This window comes from Mycetomoellerius zeteki, unplaced genomic scaffold, assembly GCF_001594055.1.
Source record: "Mycetomoellerius zeteki isolate Tzet28-1 unplaced genomic scaffold, Tzet1.0 scaffold821, whole genome shotgun sequence".
Lineage (NCBI taxonomy): Eukaryota > Metazoa > Arthropoda > Insecta > Hymenoptera > Formicidae > Mycetomoellerius > Mycetomoellerius zeteki.
Genome location: NW_017257853.1, coordinates 731,896 through 752,666, shown reverse-complemented (window position 1 = coordinate 752,666; position 20,771 = coordinate 731,896). Strand labels below are relative to the sequence as shown.

Genomic DNA, 20,771 nt, shown 5'->3' with positions numbered 1-20,771 from the left:
TTTCGTTGGCGGCAGTCCAGTCGCGAATTCGCGACGGCGCGCGTGCATCGCGCGCTCCCATTGGCCGTCCCGGCGGCGCTGTCATATGACGGAGCTGCGTGGCATGATGGGACGAACGGATCGCGATTTTGCAACATGGCGGTGAAGTGAGGGCGAAGTCGCGGGTGCTGTGCCATCGGAAAATGTATATTTCCTAGTCGCCCGTAGTAGCGATCCTGTCGTTACCTCGCAGTCACACGCGACAGTGGAGATACGTATTCAAGTGCCCGGTATCGGTCGTGTACCGGCTGCGTAAGCGCGTGTAAATATGAACGGGACGGCCGGCAGCGCGACGACGAAGGTGACACCCCGCGGCATCGTGCGCCGCTCGAGCACGTATGGCAGGGACTAGGGCTCGCGATAAGGGAGTCCCGCTTTTATCCGAGCAAGAGCGAGCCGCGGCAGCCGCCGAGACAGGAGCACCAATTAGCGACGCGATGTTGTGGCCAGCCCTGCCGAACTGTGAGAACGTGAGTGTCGTGTGCCGCACGCTTTGGGCACGGGCGAGCGATCTTCGATGCAGGCCGCGCGGCGCGCGTGCCGACCACGGCCGCCACGATTGTGCGTAATTTCGGTAGCGAGAGAGTCGCGGGCTCGCGCGAGTTCGGCGTTCTTGGAATCGGCGAGGTTCCGGATCGCGCGGCGCGACGAGACTCGACGCAACGCAACGCAACGCAACGCAACGCAACGCAACGCAACGCAACGCAACGCGGCGCGCCGCACCGCGCCGCCCAGCTCGTTCGCTCCGCTGTCCCGGAATCTCCGGAGCACCTCGCACACGCCGTTCCGAGATCGCGAACGCCGTCGGCTGCGCGATCACCGATCGCCGTGGACGTGCGACGCGACTCGCGAAGGCGAGCAGCGAGCAACGAGCTCATCACCACCATTGTGTGCGAACCACGTTTCGTCAATTCTCGCTGCGAGCACCGCGCTCCGCTCGCCCCGCTGTCATCGGTGGCGGCCCGACCGCGACGGTGATCAGCTCGTCGAGTTCGTCTACGCGGTCAGGAAACGTTTCCACGCCTACGTTTGCGTTTCGCCCGCATTCCGATTCCCTCCTCCTCCTCCTCCTCCTCCTCTTCCTCCTCCTCTTCTTCTTCCTCCTTTTTTTCCCCGCTGCTGAAAACACACGGGTGACACACGCTTCTTCTTGAACGACGATTCCTTAACACTCGCTTACCGATGTACCGAGAAGTTGATCTCTGGTCGGGCTCGGTAAACGTCGATGTAGCGATGCTCCAAAAATATACCGCATGCCTGCCGGCGGTCTAAATGCATCGCGGATAGATGCTGCGAATAAATGTTGCGGTATCGCCACGATTTTACGAATGGTTCTTTTCAACGCGCCTGTTGATCATCGCCACTTCGTGGGACTGTCTGTTTACCAGATGCTTGCGCACGAATTACTGCTCTGTTCTTGTACGCTGCTTGATAATGAGTTATAGACGTATTGATATTGAGACCATTGTGCGTGCAAAAGAATTGAAAATGATAAAACTTACTTTCAAAATGTATTGCAATTTTTTTGTTGCAACAGTAAATGCAACTTATTATCAAGTAGTATAAACAGCAAATTATTCAGTGAACCGTGGCGCGAAGAGTGATTACAACTGCATGGTTTCTGAATGCGAGGAAACCAATTAAAAAAATTCTTGTTCCTTGTATTTTTACAAAGAATTCTTGTCGATTGTGCTGCGATTCTTTGAATACTGTAAATAGTTTGCTGTTCAAACCAACAGTTATATTTAATGCATAATTACTTTTAAAAGTTTTGATGTTATTGAAACGAGACTTTATGAATTTTAAATGCATCAATGACTGTTGCAAATTTGCTGTTATTATTTCGTAAGATATTTAGTGATATAATCTAGAAAATTATGTCACATTTGCACTCGAATAATCTTATTTGCATATAATATAGCGCTCGATATACATTTATGTAAGTTGACAGATATCCAGAGGATGCATGATTTCCTAATTATCAATCGCTTACTACAAATACAAATATATATGAATTATATATTAGAATCAAATGTACACCATACACAGTTTATTTATAAACCTAATTCTGTATTTTCAGATATACACAAAAGATAGAAGCTCTATCAATCACTGTGATTTCTGATCGTACATGCGTGCCAAACACGAAAATATAAGAGGGCGTTAAAAAGGGATCCAATGGTTTCCTGACATGATGGAAGGCAAATTATATGTGAAGAATGAGCCGGGACTTGAGGGGCAATCGCTCACGAATGCACAGCCCAATCCGCTCGAGGATGGCGGCGGAGCAAGAATCTGCTTTGTCTGCGGCGCCGTGGGTCACAGCGAGCAACATTGGTTACGAGTGAAACCAAGTCCAGGTGGTTCGCCCAATGAGCCCTATTTTCCATTTCTTGAGTCACACGAGCCGCCAAATGGCTATCGCGGCGATGGTGTTAGAAGCGGTGCTGTCAAGGCCTGCAATCTATGTTACATTCTGCTGTTACAACAGTGGGAGAGCTACGAACGAGAAGCTAGACCTCACAGTCAGCGAATTTATTGGTTGAAGAGATGCGACGGCGGTCCGTTCACAGGAGCGGAAATGGCACTCCAGGGCGAGTACGCTGCCCAAGTCCTGGGCTTGACGAACGATCAGACGCCACAACTCAGACAAGAAAGTCGACCGGTCGGCATCTCACCTCGATTACCACCCTCGCCCTCGCCGAGAGTCGAGCAGACTAGACCGCCATCGAATTCGATTGTCGAGGTGCCAAGGCCGCATTCTAACACGGCGGAAACACATAGGCACTTGGAACAAGCAAGACTCACAATGGAATCTCCCCACCACAGATTGCAATCACCTCATCAAAGGTTGCAGAGCCCACGACAGCCCGTCGAAGACGCTAGAATATCCAATGAGGCGGCATTGGATTTGAGACACGCACCTAGAAGCTCACCTGCGCCACAACCCACATTACCACCGCCTGCAGGTTAATTACTATTCATCAGTCACATCTATTAATCCATATTTGAAATTGAGAGAAAGAAAATGTGTATCTAAGTTTGATGTGTTTATTCGTAATTTTTATATTTTGTTTTATACATTCCAAATTACAAATAAACATTATTGTTTATCTGTGAAATAACATATTAAAAAGAGTAAAAATTTTTTTTTTAATTACAAAAATAACAAATAAGTGTTTTCTGTAATTATTTAAAAATATTTTTACTTTTTTTAATAAGTTGTTTCGGATGATAATACTATTATCGATAAGGAACGTTTCTTTAAAGAAACGTGTATATATAAAATAAGACGTGAAAGCAACCGTCGGGATCTTCCTAATTATTAAATTGACCGAGGGAGTTTAATTGGATCTTTATCTGAGGTCAACTTACTGCTTTTATTCCTAACTTTGAGAGAATCAAAGAATGCACTGTTCATGGTATGGTAAATTGTGGTATAATCATTCAAGAAATTATTTCAACGAAAATGAGAGAAAAAACAAAATTGGTAACGAATATAGATTATGAGATTAGTATTTATTAAATAGTAAAATACTTACCTTTTTTCTGATTCTCAAATCCTCGATTCCGATATTTTAAAATGATAAGATATACATCATACTTCTTTACCGGTTATTACGATTTATTACAACTTACTGGCCATCCTATATTAAGAAACCGACATCTTTAACAGCAGTATACTTAGATATAGATAAAGTATCAACGATATATACGACATAGTGTGAATGAAAAAATATTTAGTGGCAATCGTACTGAAGCGTTTTAATACTTAAAGCGGGTCCGAAGTGTACACTTAACGAAATAACTTGGATGAAATCACCTTGGACAAGCGCTATCTGATAGGAGTAAAAGCTGTTTTTTACTCCTATTACGTTATCTCGTTTCAGAATGTGTACGTGGTAAATATACGAATCGGGTCATTATTTACGCTGGCCTTAGTCCTTCCGTGCACTAATGTAAACGTTTGAAAGTAAAGGTTAACAGTTTTGTAGATAAGAATTATATGAAAGTCGCGGCAAAGAGCCGTTCGATTCATTCAACATGCATGTCCGATCTGAGTGGTGGTTCTAGGCGATTTTCCTCCCGCGCTCCGCTCGCTTTCGCGGATTATTGAGCTTTGGTGACCTCTACAATTTCGATCCGGCCGATCTGATATTCATTAGTCAGCGGGTGCCCCGATAGATAACCGGGTCATTCGAAATAGAGCTATTGAAACACTGTGTTCGCCATCGTATATGAAAGCGCGAGAAACTATCAACACTCTCCGTATTCGAATATAGCGTGATTATAATATGCAGATAAACTTACAAAAAATACAGTTTCTAAGTGGGCCACGTGCAGCGCGATGATAATGTCGAAGGCGTGTACGATTCTCGGGACAAATAGGATGGTCAGTTGTACCGTTGTGCGTTCACAGATTTTACGCGACGTCGCGTAAATTGCATTCGTCGACAATGAACGAACTGCGTAATCAATTGTCTGACGTTGCGATTGCAGCTATCTACAGCGGTGGATCATCATCTAGCGTCGGCACGGACATCCTGGATCTGTCGATGCCGGACAAAAACTCGGTCACAGAAGTCTGTTATGTATGCGGGGACGAATTCAAGAGAGGATCTCTCAGTCATATCGCTGCGAAGCCACTGCCAACTCCGCCGCATCCTTCTTCCAGTCCACCGCCATTCTTTCCATCACTGATGCTTCATCCTAGACCGAGTAGAAGTCGACCCATGGACAGTGCTGGACGAGTACAGGTATATTTTCCGACATATTTATTTTCTTGGTATACTTGTTAAAAAAATCATCTTTAATATTTTTATAATAATTTATATATTTTGATTTTTTTTTTTTTAGGCCTGCTCAGCGTGCCAGAATCATCTTTTAATACAGTGGAAGGCATATACGCGGCAAGGAGTACCGCATGGTGATAGAAATTATACGCTTCGCAAGCGACAAGCACCTACAATGGATACAACCACATTTATTTGCTACACTTGCGCTCTCGAGTACCCTTCATCCAGTATTAGACTTCTGTATTGCTGTCCTAATCCAGAGAAGGAGGTGTACTTCCCTTTTATTTATTCTCTGAGACCTCCGTCAGGAGCTAGTCCTATTAGTCCTCAGGGAATGGTGCAGGTTTGCTCCATTTGTTACAAAGCTATCCCGCAAAAGCAGCAGGTGTTTGGCGGAGAAAATAACGAGGCACAGCCAGCCGGGCAAAATGTTGATTTCCGTCAACAAGGTTAATTTTCATTAATCTTGAAGAATATTTACACTTTATATTTATTGATGTTTACAAATGTGTCTAAAATAATTGAACGTTTTTGCTGTAGGTCCTTCGCCACGGCCTGCTGTTCCAAAATCTCCAGCCAATTCAGCTGGTAGCGATATTCGCTTTAAGCCATACGACTTAAACAAGTCAACGGTTGCTACAAATAAGCAACGAAGCAGTACCACCGTGAAAGCTCCCACGCCTGGGCAACGAAATTCACCTAGCAACGGTCCTGCAGAAAATGGGACTGTTGCGCTTGGCCAAAATTATAGGTGCTATATTTGTGAAAGATTGTATCCTCGTACTCATATGGAATGGTAAGTTCTACTATATAAATATCACTGAGAAAATTACAGTTAACACAGTTCTGTAGCGAGATATCGATAATTTTACATTTTATCCTTATCAGGTTATCTACGAGCCCAGAGGGAATGAATTCACATGCTATGCATTTTCCTTGTTTGCGAGGAATGGCACGTACGTCTGAAAACGCTTGCATGGATAGTCATGGAAGAGTATTGGCGTGTAGTCACTGCGTGAATCATCTTGCGCAACAGTGGGAAAGTATGGATGCTGAACGGGTTCCTTTAGAACGCCGCAGGTTAGTCCGCCGCAATTTACATTAACCGTTAATCTTAAATGATTTGCATATATTATGCATGTTAATAATATCGCAAGAAATGTTTTGTGTGTTGATTAAAATGGCTTTATCTATAATTGTATCTATCACATTTGTATAAATATCTATAATTTAATCTTCATAAAAGATGAACAGTTATACAATTCTGTGAACAATTTACATTGAAAAAAAAATTGTTTCTAGAAATTATCTTTATTAAATGTTACATCAAGAGAATTAAAAAATGTAACATTTGTAATGTCTGTTAAATTCCAGGTATGATATTCCTAGTCCACATCCAAATGGTGACGTGAATCGGTCAATTGCTACGCCACCGAGCTCCAGTTCGGATCGAACGTTCGGAAGCAATCCGGGCACATCGAGTAGCTCGATTTATTGTTTCTTATGCGGTTTACACAGTGATTTAACTCTAGCAAGAGTCTTATATGGCCGTCCTCAGGGTCGAAACGCGCCATTTTTCCCGGAACTGTTGCGCCACCAGTCACCACCGAATGCCGAACAGCTCCGTGAGGACGGCTCCGCCCTGGTCTGCACGTTTTGTTATCATTCACTGTTGGCGCAATGGCGTCAGCACGAATCTCTCTCCGGTGGTCAGCAAGTGAACGCCGCCGAGCGCCAATATAACACCCATGATTATTGTTGTTATGTTTGCGGCATCGTGACGTACAGGAAACGGGTACGAGCGCTGCCAGTAAAGGATTTCCCGTTCCTGAGGTATCACAGGCAACCGGAGAAAAGCCTACTGTTAGAAAACGGCGATTTTGCGGTGGTGTGCTTGGATTGTTATGAGACCTTGCGTACGCAGAGTCTCGAGTACGAGAGATGGGGCTTGCCTGTTGAGAAACGAGAATACAATTGGATTGTGCAACCTCCACCGCCTGAGGACAGTCCTGACGCGGCCATAGCCAGATTACCATCGGGCGAAAGATCCGAAAAAGTGGTGAGTATATCCTTTACATATTTGCACTTCAATGACATAACACGTACATAAATAGACAATAAAATCTATTGTACCCCAACAAAAATGGATCTACAGTTATGTTTACTTATCTCTAACAGGTTCCACCGACATTAACTGTGAGGCCAGCGCGAAAGAATTGTTCACCAAAGGCACCCGATAAGAAGGCACCTGCAAAAATTCCGGAGAAGGAACAAGGTAAGTGATAATTCAAATGAAATGTGCTTACTGTGCAGTGAGTTTCGTATTATGTATGTGACGCGTACGAAAATATTTTTCGTATAGATCGACATTTTTTAACTTTTCTGGGAATTAAAAAACAAAGTAAAAATTATTACGTTATTTTATTCTTTCAATAAGACGATTAGTGTACTTGGAGCATTTTTAAAAGTATATTCAGCGAATTTTAAACTTTTCTCGTCTCTTACACAGTAATGCGCACTTACTACTTCTTAATTAAAGAAGCAACAACAGCTCTTGGAAGGTTTTCTCTAGCATCGATAGTTGAAGCACATTTCCATTACTTACAAGGGAAGTAACTTTCACAACTGTCCGGAACCGATTTGATTCTCCATGAAATAGGTTGTTAAACACGGAAATCTAAGAGAGAGAGAGAGAGAGAGACGTATTTTTTTATACGTGCGCTAACTCACGTTTAAGGGGTGAAACATCCCTTTGAAAAAAAACGGTATTTCTATTTCGAGCCGAATACCGTCGGAAGTATAAAAGATGAAAATTAAAAAATTTTTTTCTTCACAACATTGAAGTACTCTTGAAATCGTACAACTTTTGTTTAAATAATTTTTTTCCATCTTTTATACTTCCGACGGTATTCGGCTCGAAATAGAAATACCATTTTTGTTTCAAAGGGATGTTTCATCCCTTAAACATGAGTTAGCGCACGTATAAAAAAATATGTGTCTCTCTCTCTCTTAGATTTTCGTGTTTAACAATATATTTCACGGAGAATCAAATCGGTTCCGGACAGTTGTGAAACTTTCCTTGTTAGATAATACCGAATTGACTTTTATTTAACCTATACTTTTTAAACCATTGTCCTATGAAATTGCGCGGAACTAATCCCTTTAAATTTCTCATTTTCTAAAAATCTCTTATTCACATATTTAATTTAAACTATACAAAATATTAGGATCCTTATAACTGTAGCGATTCTTGATTGATTTAAATATCATGAAAAATTTGTTCAAATATTGGTATTTATTAAATTTATTACGATTTTATATATATATACATATATATATATTCAACTAAAATCTTTTTATTATTACGAAATTTTAGTTGAATTGCGTATCTTTTTCCGATCAAAAACTTTCTCTTATAAAAACTGAATGAAGTAATTCTCTCACGAGCTCGCTGTATCCATCGTAATGTTTCTGAAACGCGAAAATTGCGATCGCACAATTAAACACTGTTAATCTTTAGATTTAATTAATTCGTTAATGACAATTGTATTTCTTGCACTCCGCTAATTCTCGCTCATTGAAATTTTACCTTTATTTTAAAGTGAAATGAAGTGGTTAATGAAGTGCAGAGTGTGCACCGATCAGTGCTAAAACAGAAGGCAATGTCTTTTGATCTCACTATTCCGCACGTTTAAAGTGTAGCAAATATATATATGTGTGTGTGTATATGATACATGCGCACGTACATTTGTACAAAGACTCGGCGGGGCGGAAGGTACGATGGATGTGGAAGGAAGAGGGAGGATGGATGAGACGTGAGTGGTGCTCTTAAAAATCCGACAGACAAAAGGAGACTGGCTGTGAAGAGCTATTCGAGAATATAGTCTGATGGTTTGCGTTCGAGCGAATTTCCGTTTTTTTTTCCATCGCTCTTCTGATTTTCTCTTCTTCCTCGTTTGTATCTTCTTTTTCTGCTTATATATCTCCATGAACCCTTCTTAAGTGTGTCTTGAGTTATAAGCAGTATCTCTCCTGCTGCAAACATACCTTATATACACTCCGTAATTATATCTTGCGATATTTCTTCTTTTTTACGAATACTCCAAAGATCAATTACATCACGTTTAAACAATAATTCAAATATTTACACATATTAACTGTCCGATCAAATTTCAGAATCCAAAAGATTATAACGCGAGAATATCGCGCTCGAGGTGTGGTACATTTCGTTACATTTTTATTCGCTGACACACCGCGCGTGTTCGTCCGAGAAAAGCTTTCTCGCCGCGAAAGGTTCCCTTGTGGCGTGGTTGCTGTTAGCCTGTAACACTTTCGCTTTGTTCTCTTCCTTTTTTGTTCTGACTTTAGCGTGCACGCCCCTGTAGCACGGAGGAAGGCACGTCTCCTCGAGTTTACGCCGTTGGACGCGTGAGACCACCGTGCAAACCTGCCATTTAGGAGTCGTAAACTTGCACTCGAGCAGGCCGTTGAAGTCGCCTTTTTAATCCGGCCGCAAGACAAGCTTGTAAAAAATTATATAAATATTAACCAAGTAACCTTCTCGTTCAGGGCGTTTCGCAATGCTATCACGCCCTCCTTTATGAATTCTTTAATCCGCTCGATTATCGGCAAAACTTTATATATATATATATATATAAAAAAAAAGAAATTTCTATTTTGCAAATATCGCATTATTTCGAATCCATAGGAGATAATTCTGTGAAAAAATTTATCGTAAAATAAAGAGATTATTTAACTTTACGCTTCATTCGTTTCCCTGTCGGGAATAAACCAGAAATATTGTGTATATATATCGGAAACACTGCGAAATATATAAGCGCCGGAAATCCTATTGTTTAACGTATCAAATATTTTAGCGTTATAATTTCACACATCCGGATGCTGTGCGTGACTCTTTCGAGATGCTTTAGTATCATTATCGTGAAGGTAATTTATGGGAAATCATTGTTGGTAAAACGACAGATTTCTTCATTTTGAACTTCCGTTCCGCGAAACTTTTGCAATAAAGCCTTGTATATAATCAAACAGTGTATCTGGCATTGTCGACAGCAATGTTGTCACGTTCGTAATATCTGTAATTATCATATACCTATAAAAAATTATAGGCCACGCAAAATGATATCCTTCTTAACCGCTTATAACATGCTTCAAATTTTTATACTTGAATAATGACATTTAATGAACTGGAAACTAGAAACTAGATTTATTTAATCTGCCTACGTTAAAATTTAATTGAATGCTATTCCCATAGCTAGCTTTCAACGTTTCTGTTTTAAGTATTAACTAGCCTGCACTGCGCGTAAAAACGTAAATATTTTATATTAATTTAATTAAAATGTTAGGAATTTTTTTAACTTTTGTAACTGAAATTTATTCATTTTTTTATGTATTTTCGCTTAAAAAATATTTTTCAAATGTCGTTGCAAGCAACTAAATTCACGACGGAAGTTCAACACGACGGTAATTTGCTACAGCTGGAGAAGTCTTGAAAATATAACAAGAAAACGCAGAAGTCGTTGGTAACTCCGAGTATCGCGTTCTCGTTCAGAGAGGAAAGGAGGAAGGAAGTGTGCGCAGGCAGGTATAATACGATCGTCGAGATCAGGAGGTCGATTAAGGTCGGTCGATCTGGCTTAGAGGGTACCGGGGGTGGCGCTCGAGGTGTCGGATGGGACTTAGCGGAGGGCTTAGCGAGGAGCTTGCGCTCGTGGATGGAGCAAGGGGGTTAAAGCGCGGAAGGTGGAGTACTGTGGGTGAGGAGATGCGGAGGAGTGGAGGCGGATGACGGGTGGCGGGTTGGCGAAGGCTTGGAGGGGCTGAAGGAGAAAGAGCAAACGCCCGCAGCGTGACACCGCATTGCGCCCACTTGCCAACCCGCCCAACACCTAAATTCGAATTAGGGAGCCAGCCCCATCGTTTCTCGTCAACACGCCTGCCGTCCTCGTCCCGGTCCTCGTCTCTTCCTCGCCCACTCGCCCATCGACCCTCTTCACAGTAAACGTACGGGGCGAGATGTCAGCCCTCTCACCCCGTCCGTCTGCGTGCACGACGTCCATCTGCGACCCTCCTCCTCTTTCTTGCTCTTTCTCGGAGAGAGCAATCGGCAGAAGAGTACTCGCTCAACTGTGTTGCCTGCCTGTCGTCTTCCTGCGGGAATCGATATCAATGTCATCGACGACTTGCCTCTCACATTTCTTATCCCTCGATAACCGGCAGCATATACTCGTAGCTGTTCTAGTCAGGCACGCGGCCAAAAGGCTCGATTTCGCTCGTATACCCTCCGCTGTCTCGCGGAATCAGTGCCAAGGCGCGATCCGCGATCGACCCTCCAGCTTCTCTTCTAGATGTTATTTCGTATGCTACTATAGCGTATTTCTTTATTAGTATTATATATGAATCATTTAACTAATAAAATACAGTATACAAAAATTAAAAAATTTTTTTCAGTAAAAAAAATTTTATTCTTTAATTCATTTCTAATAGATTTTTCTTTGATGGAACATTAGTTTGAAACTTATCAAAATATTTAATGTATAGATTTGAAAAATATTAAAAAGAAATGATATCTAATTCAAGTTTAGTAAAGGAAAAGAGAGAGAGAATTTATAATATTAGTTAGGCACGCGTATTATATCACTTAAATAAGTAACGCCTTGTACATGTATAGGCATGTCCAACACTAGCGAAACATTAAGCATTCCTAAGGGCGCATTGTTTCCGAATTGAAAGGGTTGAATTCAATTCGGGTGATGTCGCGGTTCCGCGAGCAATTTAATCGGATATCCGTGGTGCGAAACCTACGTTTAGACGCCTCGCGAGCGAATGCCGCGAATTCATGCAGCGAGGTATACCTTTCAACGCGTTCTCTTAACAGAGTATGCTTCTGGCTTGGCGCGTGTTAATAATTAACCACCGTTGACTGCCTTACGAAGTAGTAGAACCGCTTGCAGGCGGCTCCATGGCTCGTTTCACCGTGAATAAACCTGCCTTCCGGTTAGCTCCCCTTTTCTGCTTTCTCGTACGGTCATTCCTTCTTTTGCTTCGATTCGTCCGTCAAAGTCTACGTACTCGACAAACGATTCTTTTCATGGAACAATGTTTTTATTCGTTACTATCGGTACACGACTATATTTTAGCTTTCGTTTTCGCAGAAATTTATAAGGAAATTATATTTCGTGAAATGACAGAGCAAGAATCCCAGAGTATAATTTAAAAATATAGCTCGACTCTTCTTTACTGTTAGATATCAAAGGAACAATGGCAATGCAGTCTCTTGAATTAAAAAATATTTTGTTATTTTTAACTTCCATCTGTATTAAAATATAAATCAATCCATTTCTATAATTAGTTTCAAAGTAAACAACGTTTATATTAACATATGCACTTAGTAAATAATAAACTAAATTTGAATCAAATTTAATACATTTCAATCAAACTGTTTAACTCCATTTAGTCAAATTAACGACGTATTAAATAGCAGTGATGACCTATAAAAACGATAAAAAATAATTCAAATTGCTTGTAATTTGACATTATGAATTTAACAGTGTTCTTTCAATATAATATTTTTAGTACGCGGTTAAACATGGTTATTTTTTTCTTTATCACGATCGTTAAGGGTAAATCGTTCGCAACACTTACGTATGCAGGGTTACTCTCGTTCGAGCGCGATAAAAATAATACAGCTTATTAACCCCCTGGAGAATGTCAATGTGCTATTATAGAGAGTGGGTGGCGGTTGTGAATGACGAGGCAGCGAAGGCACGGGGGCGGGTGGCGAGAACGCGCATTTGTTCGGCGAAGGAGCGAGAGAAAAAGTGAGCGGCACCCCGAAAGAGGATACGGGGGAGCAGAAGAGGGTCGACCGAGGCGCGGAAGTTAGAGATGAAAGAGGATAGTCGAGTAGTCTAGGGACGAGGGGAAAGTTCCCTGTCGCCGCCACGTATTGATTTTGCCCGACAGACAGTCGGCTGTTGGACTGTCTGCCTCATAAGCCTAACTCACCGCTCTGTGGGATGTCGCGTGGGCTTTACATGGGTAAACTATTCCCACATAGGTCCCAGCTCTTTTTTGCTTTTCTTCCTGGAGTGGGCGATGACACGGTTCCGAGCGCATGGAGAGCACTCCTGGCGTGAAGGGCATTTTCTGTTGATCGTTGCAAGGCGCCGCATACTCTTGGGCGACAGTTAGAATAGAAACTGTTCGTTTAAGATAATAGAGAATTCCAGGAATTTTTGCGTCTTTCAGAAACTGATTTTTGCCGCTGATTGCTGTCTCAAAGGATTTCCTTCGTGCGATTTCTAAGATGCGTAGGTTTAGAATTGGAATTTACGTTCATGAGGAATGCATAGATTTCTTAAGTGTCTTTTAAACAGGAATTCTTTCATTTCACAATTTCACGCGCGCCTATTTGAGCCTAGTAAAATGTCAAAGCGTTGCGCAGTGCCGTTGCGTGTGATTGTCAGTTATGCGCGGTAAAATATCGCTGTCAAGGCTCTCAGAGAACATTGCTGTTGAAATAAGGAAATAACAAGGAAAAATAAATACGGACACGCAGGTTAATATCTTTTTTATTTTCATTTATCCTGTTTGTTTTCACAAATTATTACTAAGCATTATTACTCAACCATAATAAAACCCATAGCAAGAGTATGGGCTTCAAGTCTTTCTTCTTTCTTCATTTTACTTTTCCTTTATTCGTTGTCAGTTCGTCTCCAGGTCTTATCTGTGACAGACGTGTGTTCTCTTCGATATCGATTGCCTGTTACCCCGGCTTGCATTCATCAAACACGTCGTCACTCGATCGCAATTGGTCAGCCTATCTACATCGCATAGTTCCTTCACTCTTCCGCGGAAGTCTTGAGGAAGCTATAAATATCGTTCACCGGCTGCACTGGAGCTGTTGAACACGCGGTGTACCAAGCGTGCGGTAATACAACGGCGGGTGAGCAACAGATATATCGGAGACATTCGTCACTACGTGAACACCGTATACAGGATTGCGCCGACTTACAGGCTAATTGATCATTGAATATGGAACACCGTCCTGTCCGCGAAACGCTCGTGCAAGCTACCACGACAGCTGCCGCCATTCATCGCTGCGTTGCTCCTTGCGAGAAGCTGTTTCACACGACTTGCATTTGCAATAAATCGCCCATCGCGAATGACGGTGTAACGCTTCCTGAGAACTCAGTGACTCCGGAGGAGCTCGTTTTGCCACCTTCAAGTTCGTACATCCAACCAAACGAGGATCGTTTATCATTGACAGACGAGGATCCGCTGATTGTTTACATAGAAAATATGGAAGATATGATATCGGAGTTGTTCGAACGAATTTTGATGTTACCATTCTTACTCAAGAACAACAAGATCTTCATCAAGATCGCAATGATCTTTTAAGTGACTCTTTTAAGATGTTTGGAATTGTATCAAATTATTTTATGAGATTTATAGTATCGACTTTAAATTGTACCGGTGATAAATTGTAAATTTTATAACTGGTAAATTTTTTAATAACTGGTAAATTTTCTTGTTGAAGAATTACATCAAATAGCAGTTTTATTCTTTGTCCATTCAAATTCAGGTATCAGTTACAAAATAGTGTAAAGAATTATTGATATGTAGTGACATGATAAATTCGCGCGTTAAATTAAAGACGTTAAATACGTAGAATTTTTCCAAGTGTTAACAGAAACTTGTTGCGCCTAGAGTCCTAGATATCCAACGATCGATAGCTCTCAGCTTGAGTTCTTTCTCGGCAATTATTTTAGATTGATATTGCGAGACGAGCGCATTTTGCTACCGAAGCAAGAGAGAAAGACCTTTTAATTATTCCCTTTCTTGCGTCCGACACGAGCGTAATATCAGCAAAATCGATAATGGGGTATATTGCTGTAATCGACATGGACATACGCGTTAATAGTTAATTATCAACCTACTGCGAAGCAATTAATGCAGCAAGCGCTCGCAAATGCACAAAGCGTGTATATGCGTTTGACGATATTTGCAAAACAGTAAAATTATTTCCGAATAATTCGCATTTCAATCTGATGTTTCGATATTGTATAAAATTACTTCGTACGATAAATCCCTAACTTCTCTATTGAAATAACTATGACTTGAGTGCATATTTCTGCGTACAACTGTGCACGTGGCAAAGTATAATACTTTCATTATTTTACTGTCGCTACATATCTATAAATGAATACCATCCCGATCCCATTTACTTGCTGTTAGCGCGAGGAAAATGATTTCCATCGCAAAAATTGAGTCTTATATTATATATTGGTCGGATCACAGTCGGCGCGCTGCTTTTAATATACACATACGTAGCTACTTTGAAAGAGTACGGTACGTTGTTATCGGCTTAACGATCAACTTTAATGGCCACATCAGTTTATTGGATTGCCCGGCTACAATAGCCGCGAGTGTGTTCCCCGCGAAAGGGGAAATTAATCGCATCGCGGATACGTGAAACGTGTATCGTGCACGCGGCAACGGGAGGATATTATTGTGGGAACGTATTTTGTCGGTGGCAGGCCGTAAGCCGCGACGCGAAGTTAATTACCCGTTTACAAGAATTAGCGTATCGGTAATTTCGGCCTTGGGATCGAAATAGATCGATGGCGGTAATTGTTCCTGTGGCTAATAGCCACGGTAAATTACACGGATAAGATAACCGTGCCAAGCTATCTTGTAACGACGATAGACATGTTGGGTAAATATTGACGATGTCGTTGCGTTGGAGTTCCTTCATGGAGCGATACCAACCAATAAAATGTGTACGAAGACTTTACTGACAATGTAAACGGCACGTGTCCAACTGTCCACGTTTTTTTCCAACGAAATGAAAAATTTTACACTCTCTTACACCGTTAAATTCATAATATCAAATTATATCCAATTTGAGTTTTTTTTTAATCATATCTGTAGGAGCCACTGCTCCTACTTAATATGTTATTATTTTGACTAAAACTAGAAGTTAAACAATTTAACTTCAGATGATGTATTAAATTTAGTTTATTATTTACTAAATATATATTAATATAGACGATGTTTATTTTGAAACTAACCACAAAAATAGATTGATTTACATTTTGGCACAGATGGAAGTTAAAAATAACAAAATGTTATTTAACTCAACGGCTTGAGTTACCATTGCTCCTTTGATATAACGGTGTAGGAACATTAGCTTGAATATTTTCTTGTGGAAATGTTTAGTGTTTGCTTTCTCACACGTTAAATGTTGTAACACACAGCCTCAGGATCGTTGGACGCATAACCTACCGTAAATGACTGTCTATTTAACAACGATTGACCATGATGGTTTCACGGATTGTGTTTTGCGACTTCGGCGACTTGTGCAACTTTCATCATAGCCGAGCGATGACACAGGGACTCTAATCTTTCCGAGTGACGTCCGTTAAAACCGCGTTTTATAGAGAGCTAAATTACCTTCGTCCGAGTAGCAGCAGCAGCAGCCTTGACCCCGTAATTAAAGCGCAATGGGTACGCAAGAGAGATCGTAAATATTTTCTGAGAAAATGCACGAATGATATTTCGCAATGAGAATGTGAAACATTAATCGTGTATTTACACGGATCGATCAAAATCTTTATAATTGTTATTAAAACAGTCTCGAAGGAATATCGTGTATATGAAATTATAGATTTATAATAAAATCTATACAATATAAACTGCTTGTCATGTAAACGTTTCGTTGAACGGTCTTTCGTGACGTTTATAAGAAATGAATGACTAAATAATTTTCTGCATAATAATAGATGAATCTTTGCATTATTAATCTTTAGGTAAGTAAGTGGGATACTTAAAACACCTCAAATAAATGTTATTTTTATTGTTATATTTTTTAATGGTATGCATAGAGTTATATTTACCTTATTTGTGCCCTTATAAAATAGAGGAATGTAAAAATAATGAACTTTAAGACTTCTGGACAATACTTTTTATTTTCCTTTCCCGCAATAAGATTTTTAAAATAACATGAGGAGCTGCGACCGCCTATTTACTTAAAAGTTGAAGTATAAAATAAACCGTCTGGTAAATTAACTTTGATAGCTTTGTGATAACATATGACAATGGAATTATACATAGCAGCCAGGCTAGAGGTAGCGTCGACGTGCGTCAAAGGGCTAAACGGATAATGGCACATTGAACGCGCGGGTGTCGTTGGCCGATTTCGCCGAGTTATCTTGCTTCGCGGAAGTCAAATTACACGGTAACGGCGATGGATATAGACGGCACAGATCCGCGTGTACATCAAAGTGACGACACGCGCGAATTATTTAGGAAGCCGCCGACTTCGTAATCGTTCTATCCACGTCAGGCTTTCGCCCTCACCGTCATCCTTGCGCCACTCGCCCACCTCTCAATCCGTCTCTCGCGCTTACATCGTTTCGATCCCTTTAACGTTCGGGTTTCCGGGTGAAGTGGCAACGATGACGACGAGGAGGGGGAGGACGACGGCGGCGTCGGAACCTCGACGGAGTGCAGAGTGGTTGGATTTCAGACCTTGGTGGAGAGTAGGGATGTATGCGAGGAGGTGTATGTGACGGAGAGAGCGACTGCGGTGGTTGAGAGATAGGCAGAAGAGGGGGCGGCTTGTGCTGGTTGAACAGCGCGTGCCGCTTCAGTGCCAGATGGCCCCGAAAGGACGAGCGAGCGAGATAAAGAGAAAGAACGAGAAAGGGGAAGGAAGAAGTAGAGATAGAAAGAGAGAGAGAGAGAGAAAGAAAGACAGAGAGAGAGAGAGAGACTAAAGACGAAAGACTCCTCTCGTTTCTGGCGTTTAGCTCGAGGCTGCTGGTTGCGTAAGATGAAAAGAATGGCAAGGAGCGAGACGTCGAGGACAGCACTCGGGGCCTGGAATGAACGCTGGATCGTCCTCTTCTTTTTTCCTACCGAGGGGATTTCGTGAGAAACGTTTAGCCCTATAGATTTCGGGGTATTCCGTTCGTGTATAGGGGCGAGGTGGTCGCTTTTCGTTAACGTGGGTGGGCATGCGGATTGTCTATCCGGGATCCGTTGAACTTTCAAGCGGAACGAGTTAGGCCTCGACGCGACGTACCGATTATATTTCGCTTATCTAGTTTCTCGCGACGAAGAGACTTATTTTGCAAATAATCGATGTTTATAGAGAGAGTCTGTGGCGATATAGCTCGCGTGGAGAGATGCTAATGGGAAACGTGCTGGTGTGTCCATACGAAGCGAGTATTGTTATTGGTGCACGCGGTGTAGGAAGAAATAAGGCTGACGTGGGTTCTCAGAACACATAGGAACACACAGAGGGACGGGGCTAACATTCGTGTCGGGAATCATTTATTCATCCGCAGCGTCATATAGCGATCGTCGGTTACGTGCCCACGTTCTCCTTAACACTATCTTCTTATCACATCGAAATGCATTTCGTCGTTCCGATGCGGCGCATCGGAACATTTCCATGCTCAATCGAGTCTTATATCGAACGAGAGTTGTATATTTAGATACGCGAATAATTTACGTTATATTTTCAAACATTTTACAAAAGGCGGAATTTGTTGACGGTACATTGTACAAGGCATGAAATACGGACCTTACATGATCAATAATGTTGTCAGTGCCAACAAATACTGGTAACATTATTGATCGTGTGTTAATATTGGTGCATTGAGGTAAAATATTGACGGTAATTCTGACTTCTTCATTTCAAGCATTACAAAGATACTGATGGTTGAGAATCAAGAAATCCGTACTGTTCGTAATGTTAAATTATATCCAATTTGAGTTATTTTTGGTCATTTCTATAAGTCGCCATTGTTTCCACCCAATATGTCGTTAATTTGATTAAAACGATGGAGAGTTGAACAATTTAATTCAAGAAAATGTATTAAATTCGATTCAAAATTAATTATTTAATAAATATATTAATTTGGATGTTTACTTTGAAACTAACCACAGAGATGGATTAATTCATACTTTGACATATGAAAATTAGATGTAACAAAATGTTCTTTAACTTAAGAGATTGGGTTATCATTGTTCCTTTAATCTAACTGCGGATTACCAATAATCGTCAATAATTGTCAGCATTTGTTAGTATTGTAACTGCGGTATTATTCATGTAAAATCCGTAAATGAATGCCAATTTATGACCATTTTTATCACTGTAGATTAAATTTAATCTTGATTTAACTTATTTTTTCTCATTTTTTTTAAGTTCTAAAAATTAGAAAAGGATAAGGAATAAGTTAAAACAAGCATTAGAGTTAATCTACATTAGTAAAAAGACATTAGTGCCACAAATGTTTTATCTCTCTTAACATTCCATGAGTAACAAAGAACGATAATTGTGTTGACTTGTGCCATCCAAATGGAAAGCACTCATTATCGATAGCATTGCTCGTGTAAGGTTGCAAAAGTATTATCGCGTACTATAGGTACGTATTATCGATTCAATATCACTGATCAGTATCATTAGTCTAAAGTCTAAAGTCTATATAAGCATTCAAGTTTGCAAAAACGAATAGACAAGCATAATTGCTATTTTTGAATTATGCAATACCGCGAAATTATGCAAAATACGTTTATTCATCATGTTTCTTTGTAAGATATCCGATTGAGAGGTTCTTTCAAGCTCAAGAACAAAAGAAAGAGATAAAAAAAGAATTCTACATGATACGAGAGTTGATGCATGCCGAGCGTTATGTGACTCGAGTGAGAATAATGAACGGACCGAAGGCGAGAGAAAGAGAAGTCAGTCGTCGTCGCTGTCTCGCGGTGTGATTCGCGAAGATGCATGTAATAACGTATGACGGCTCGTCGCTCTCGCCGAAAGCGAGCCGTCGTGAGACGAGAGAGGAAAAAAGAGCGGGGGGGAGAGAGAGAGAGAGAGAGAGAGAGAGAGAGAGAGAGAGAGAACTGCCCCACTCCCTGTCCCGCCGGCAATTCGATGTTGGTCGAAGCGCGGCGGACGCGTCGTCGGCCGCAGGTGGTAGGGATCGACGAACACGGCGAAAGTGGGCGAAGATGAACGAAGGGCAACGACGCCTCACCGCCACCGCACCGTTCTTCAGTCCAGTGCCAGCCGCCGTCGGTAGTTGATCGTGGCGGTTGTTACGTCCGTGTTGCCACGTGAGTGAGCGGGAGAAAGAAACAGAGTGAGAGGAAAAAAAACGCGCGTCTCATATGCGTGTGATAGCGGGAGGAACGGGCGAACGTGTGCCGGCCGGGGAACGTGGGTCTCGTTAATGATGGATTTCCTCTCGTACGCCGCGTAGGCGGGCCAGACGGTGTACGCGCAAACGGGGCGCACGCGCCGCACGGAGGAAAGCAGCGTTTCAAAAGAGAGCTCTCTCTTTCTCTCTCGTCCCACACCATCGTGGCATCCGGAACCCATCCGACGTTCGCGCGCGCACCCCCTCGCTCCGGCTCCGCGTGTCGCGGTGCGTCGCGACGAAAGACGCGCGCGTGAAAATACGTTCTCTCGCCGTATGGCGTCGGCGCCGAACCGTTCAGTCAATTAGCCCTAATGGCACGACCTGCCGCGTCGGTCTCGGTCAATTAAGTGGTAATTAGTGCGCGGGCTGTGCCGTCGCTCGTGCTCCTCCGGTCCCTCACTCTTCGTCCCACAGGCGCGCATACGTGTCGCTATCCAGTGAGTCGCGTCAGTCGATTTTGGTGACGGAGTAACGGGTGGTGGAAGAAAAAGAGACTCTCTCGTCGTAAGGACGAGGATAACGCGCGTTGCGTCTTGGTTACGAACGTTACCGTGTACGCGAGGTCGGAAGGTGGACGACGGCTTCGACGGTGCCTCATTGTCAGTGCCTCTGTTCACGGCGGCGCGTCGACGCGTCCGTCGGCGCGCGTGTGCGTGCGCGCGCGCCTGCGTACGGCAGTAGAACGAGCGCTCGCGGCGGG

At 42.2% G+C, this 20,771-nt stretch overlaps 1 protein-coding gene across 2 annotated transcripts in view; it reads left to right on the top strand.

The window, feature by feature from the left end:
• The first annotated feature begins 14 nt into the window (after positions 1 to 14).
• Positions 15 to 20,771, top strand: part of px (MAP7 domain-containg protein plexus) — a 93,656-nt gene continuing 72,899 nt past the window's right edge. For both annotated transcript variants that reach the window (XM_018459417.1, XM_018459416.1), the window contains exons 1-8: positions 15 to 509; positions 2,120 to 3,008; positions 4,540 to 4,796; positions 4,897 to 5,284; positions 5,376 to 5,631; positions 5,724 to 5,915; positions 6,210 to 6,894; positions 7,014 to 7,110. In XM_018459417.1, the coding sequence (XP_018314919.1) occupies positions 2,231 to 3,008; positions 4,540 to 4,796; positions 4,897 to 5,284; positions 5,376 to 5,631; positions 5,724 to 5,915; positions 6,210 to 6,894; positions 7,014 to 7,110 (2,653 nt within the window). In that variant the 5' untranslated portion in view covers positions 15 to 509; positions 2,120 to 2,230. The remainder of the gene's footprint in view (positions 510 to 2,119; positions 3,009 to 4,539; positions 4,797 to 4,896; positions 5,285 to 5,375; positions 5,632 to 5,723; positions 5,916 to 6,209; positions 6,895 to 7,013; positions 7,111 to 20,771) is intronic.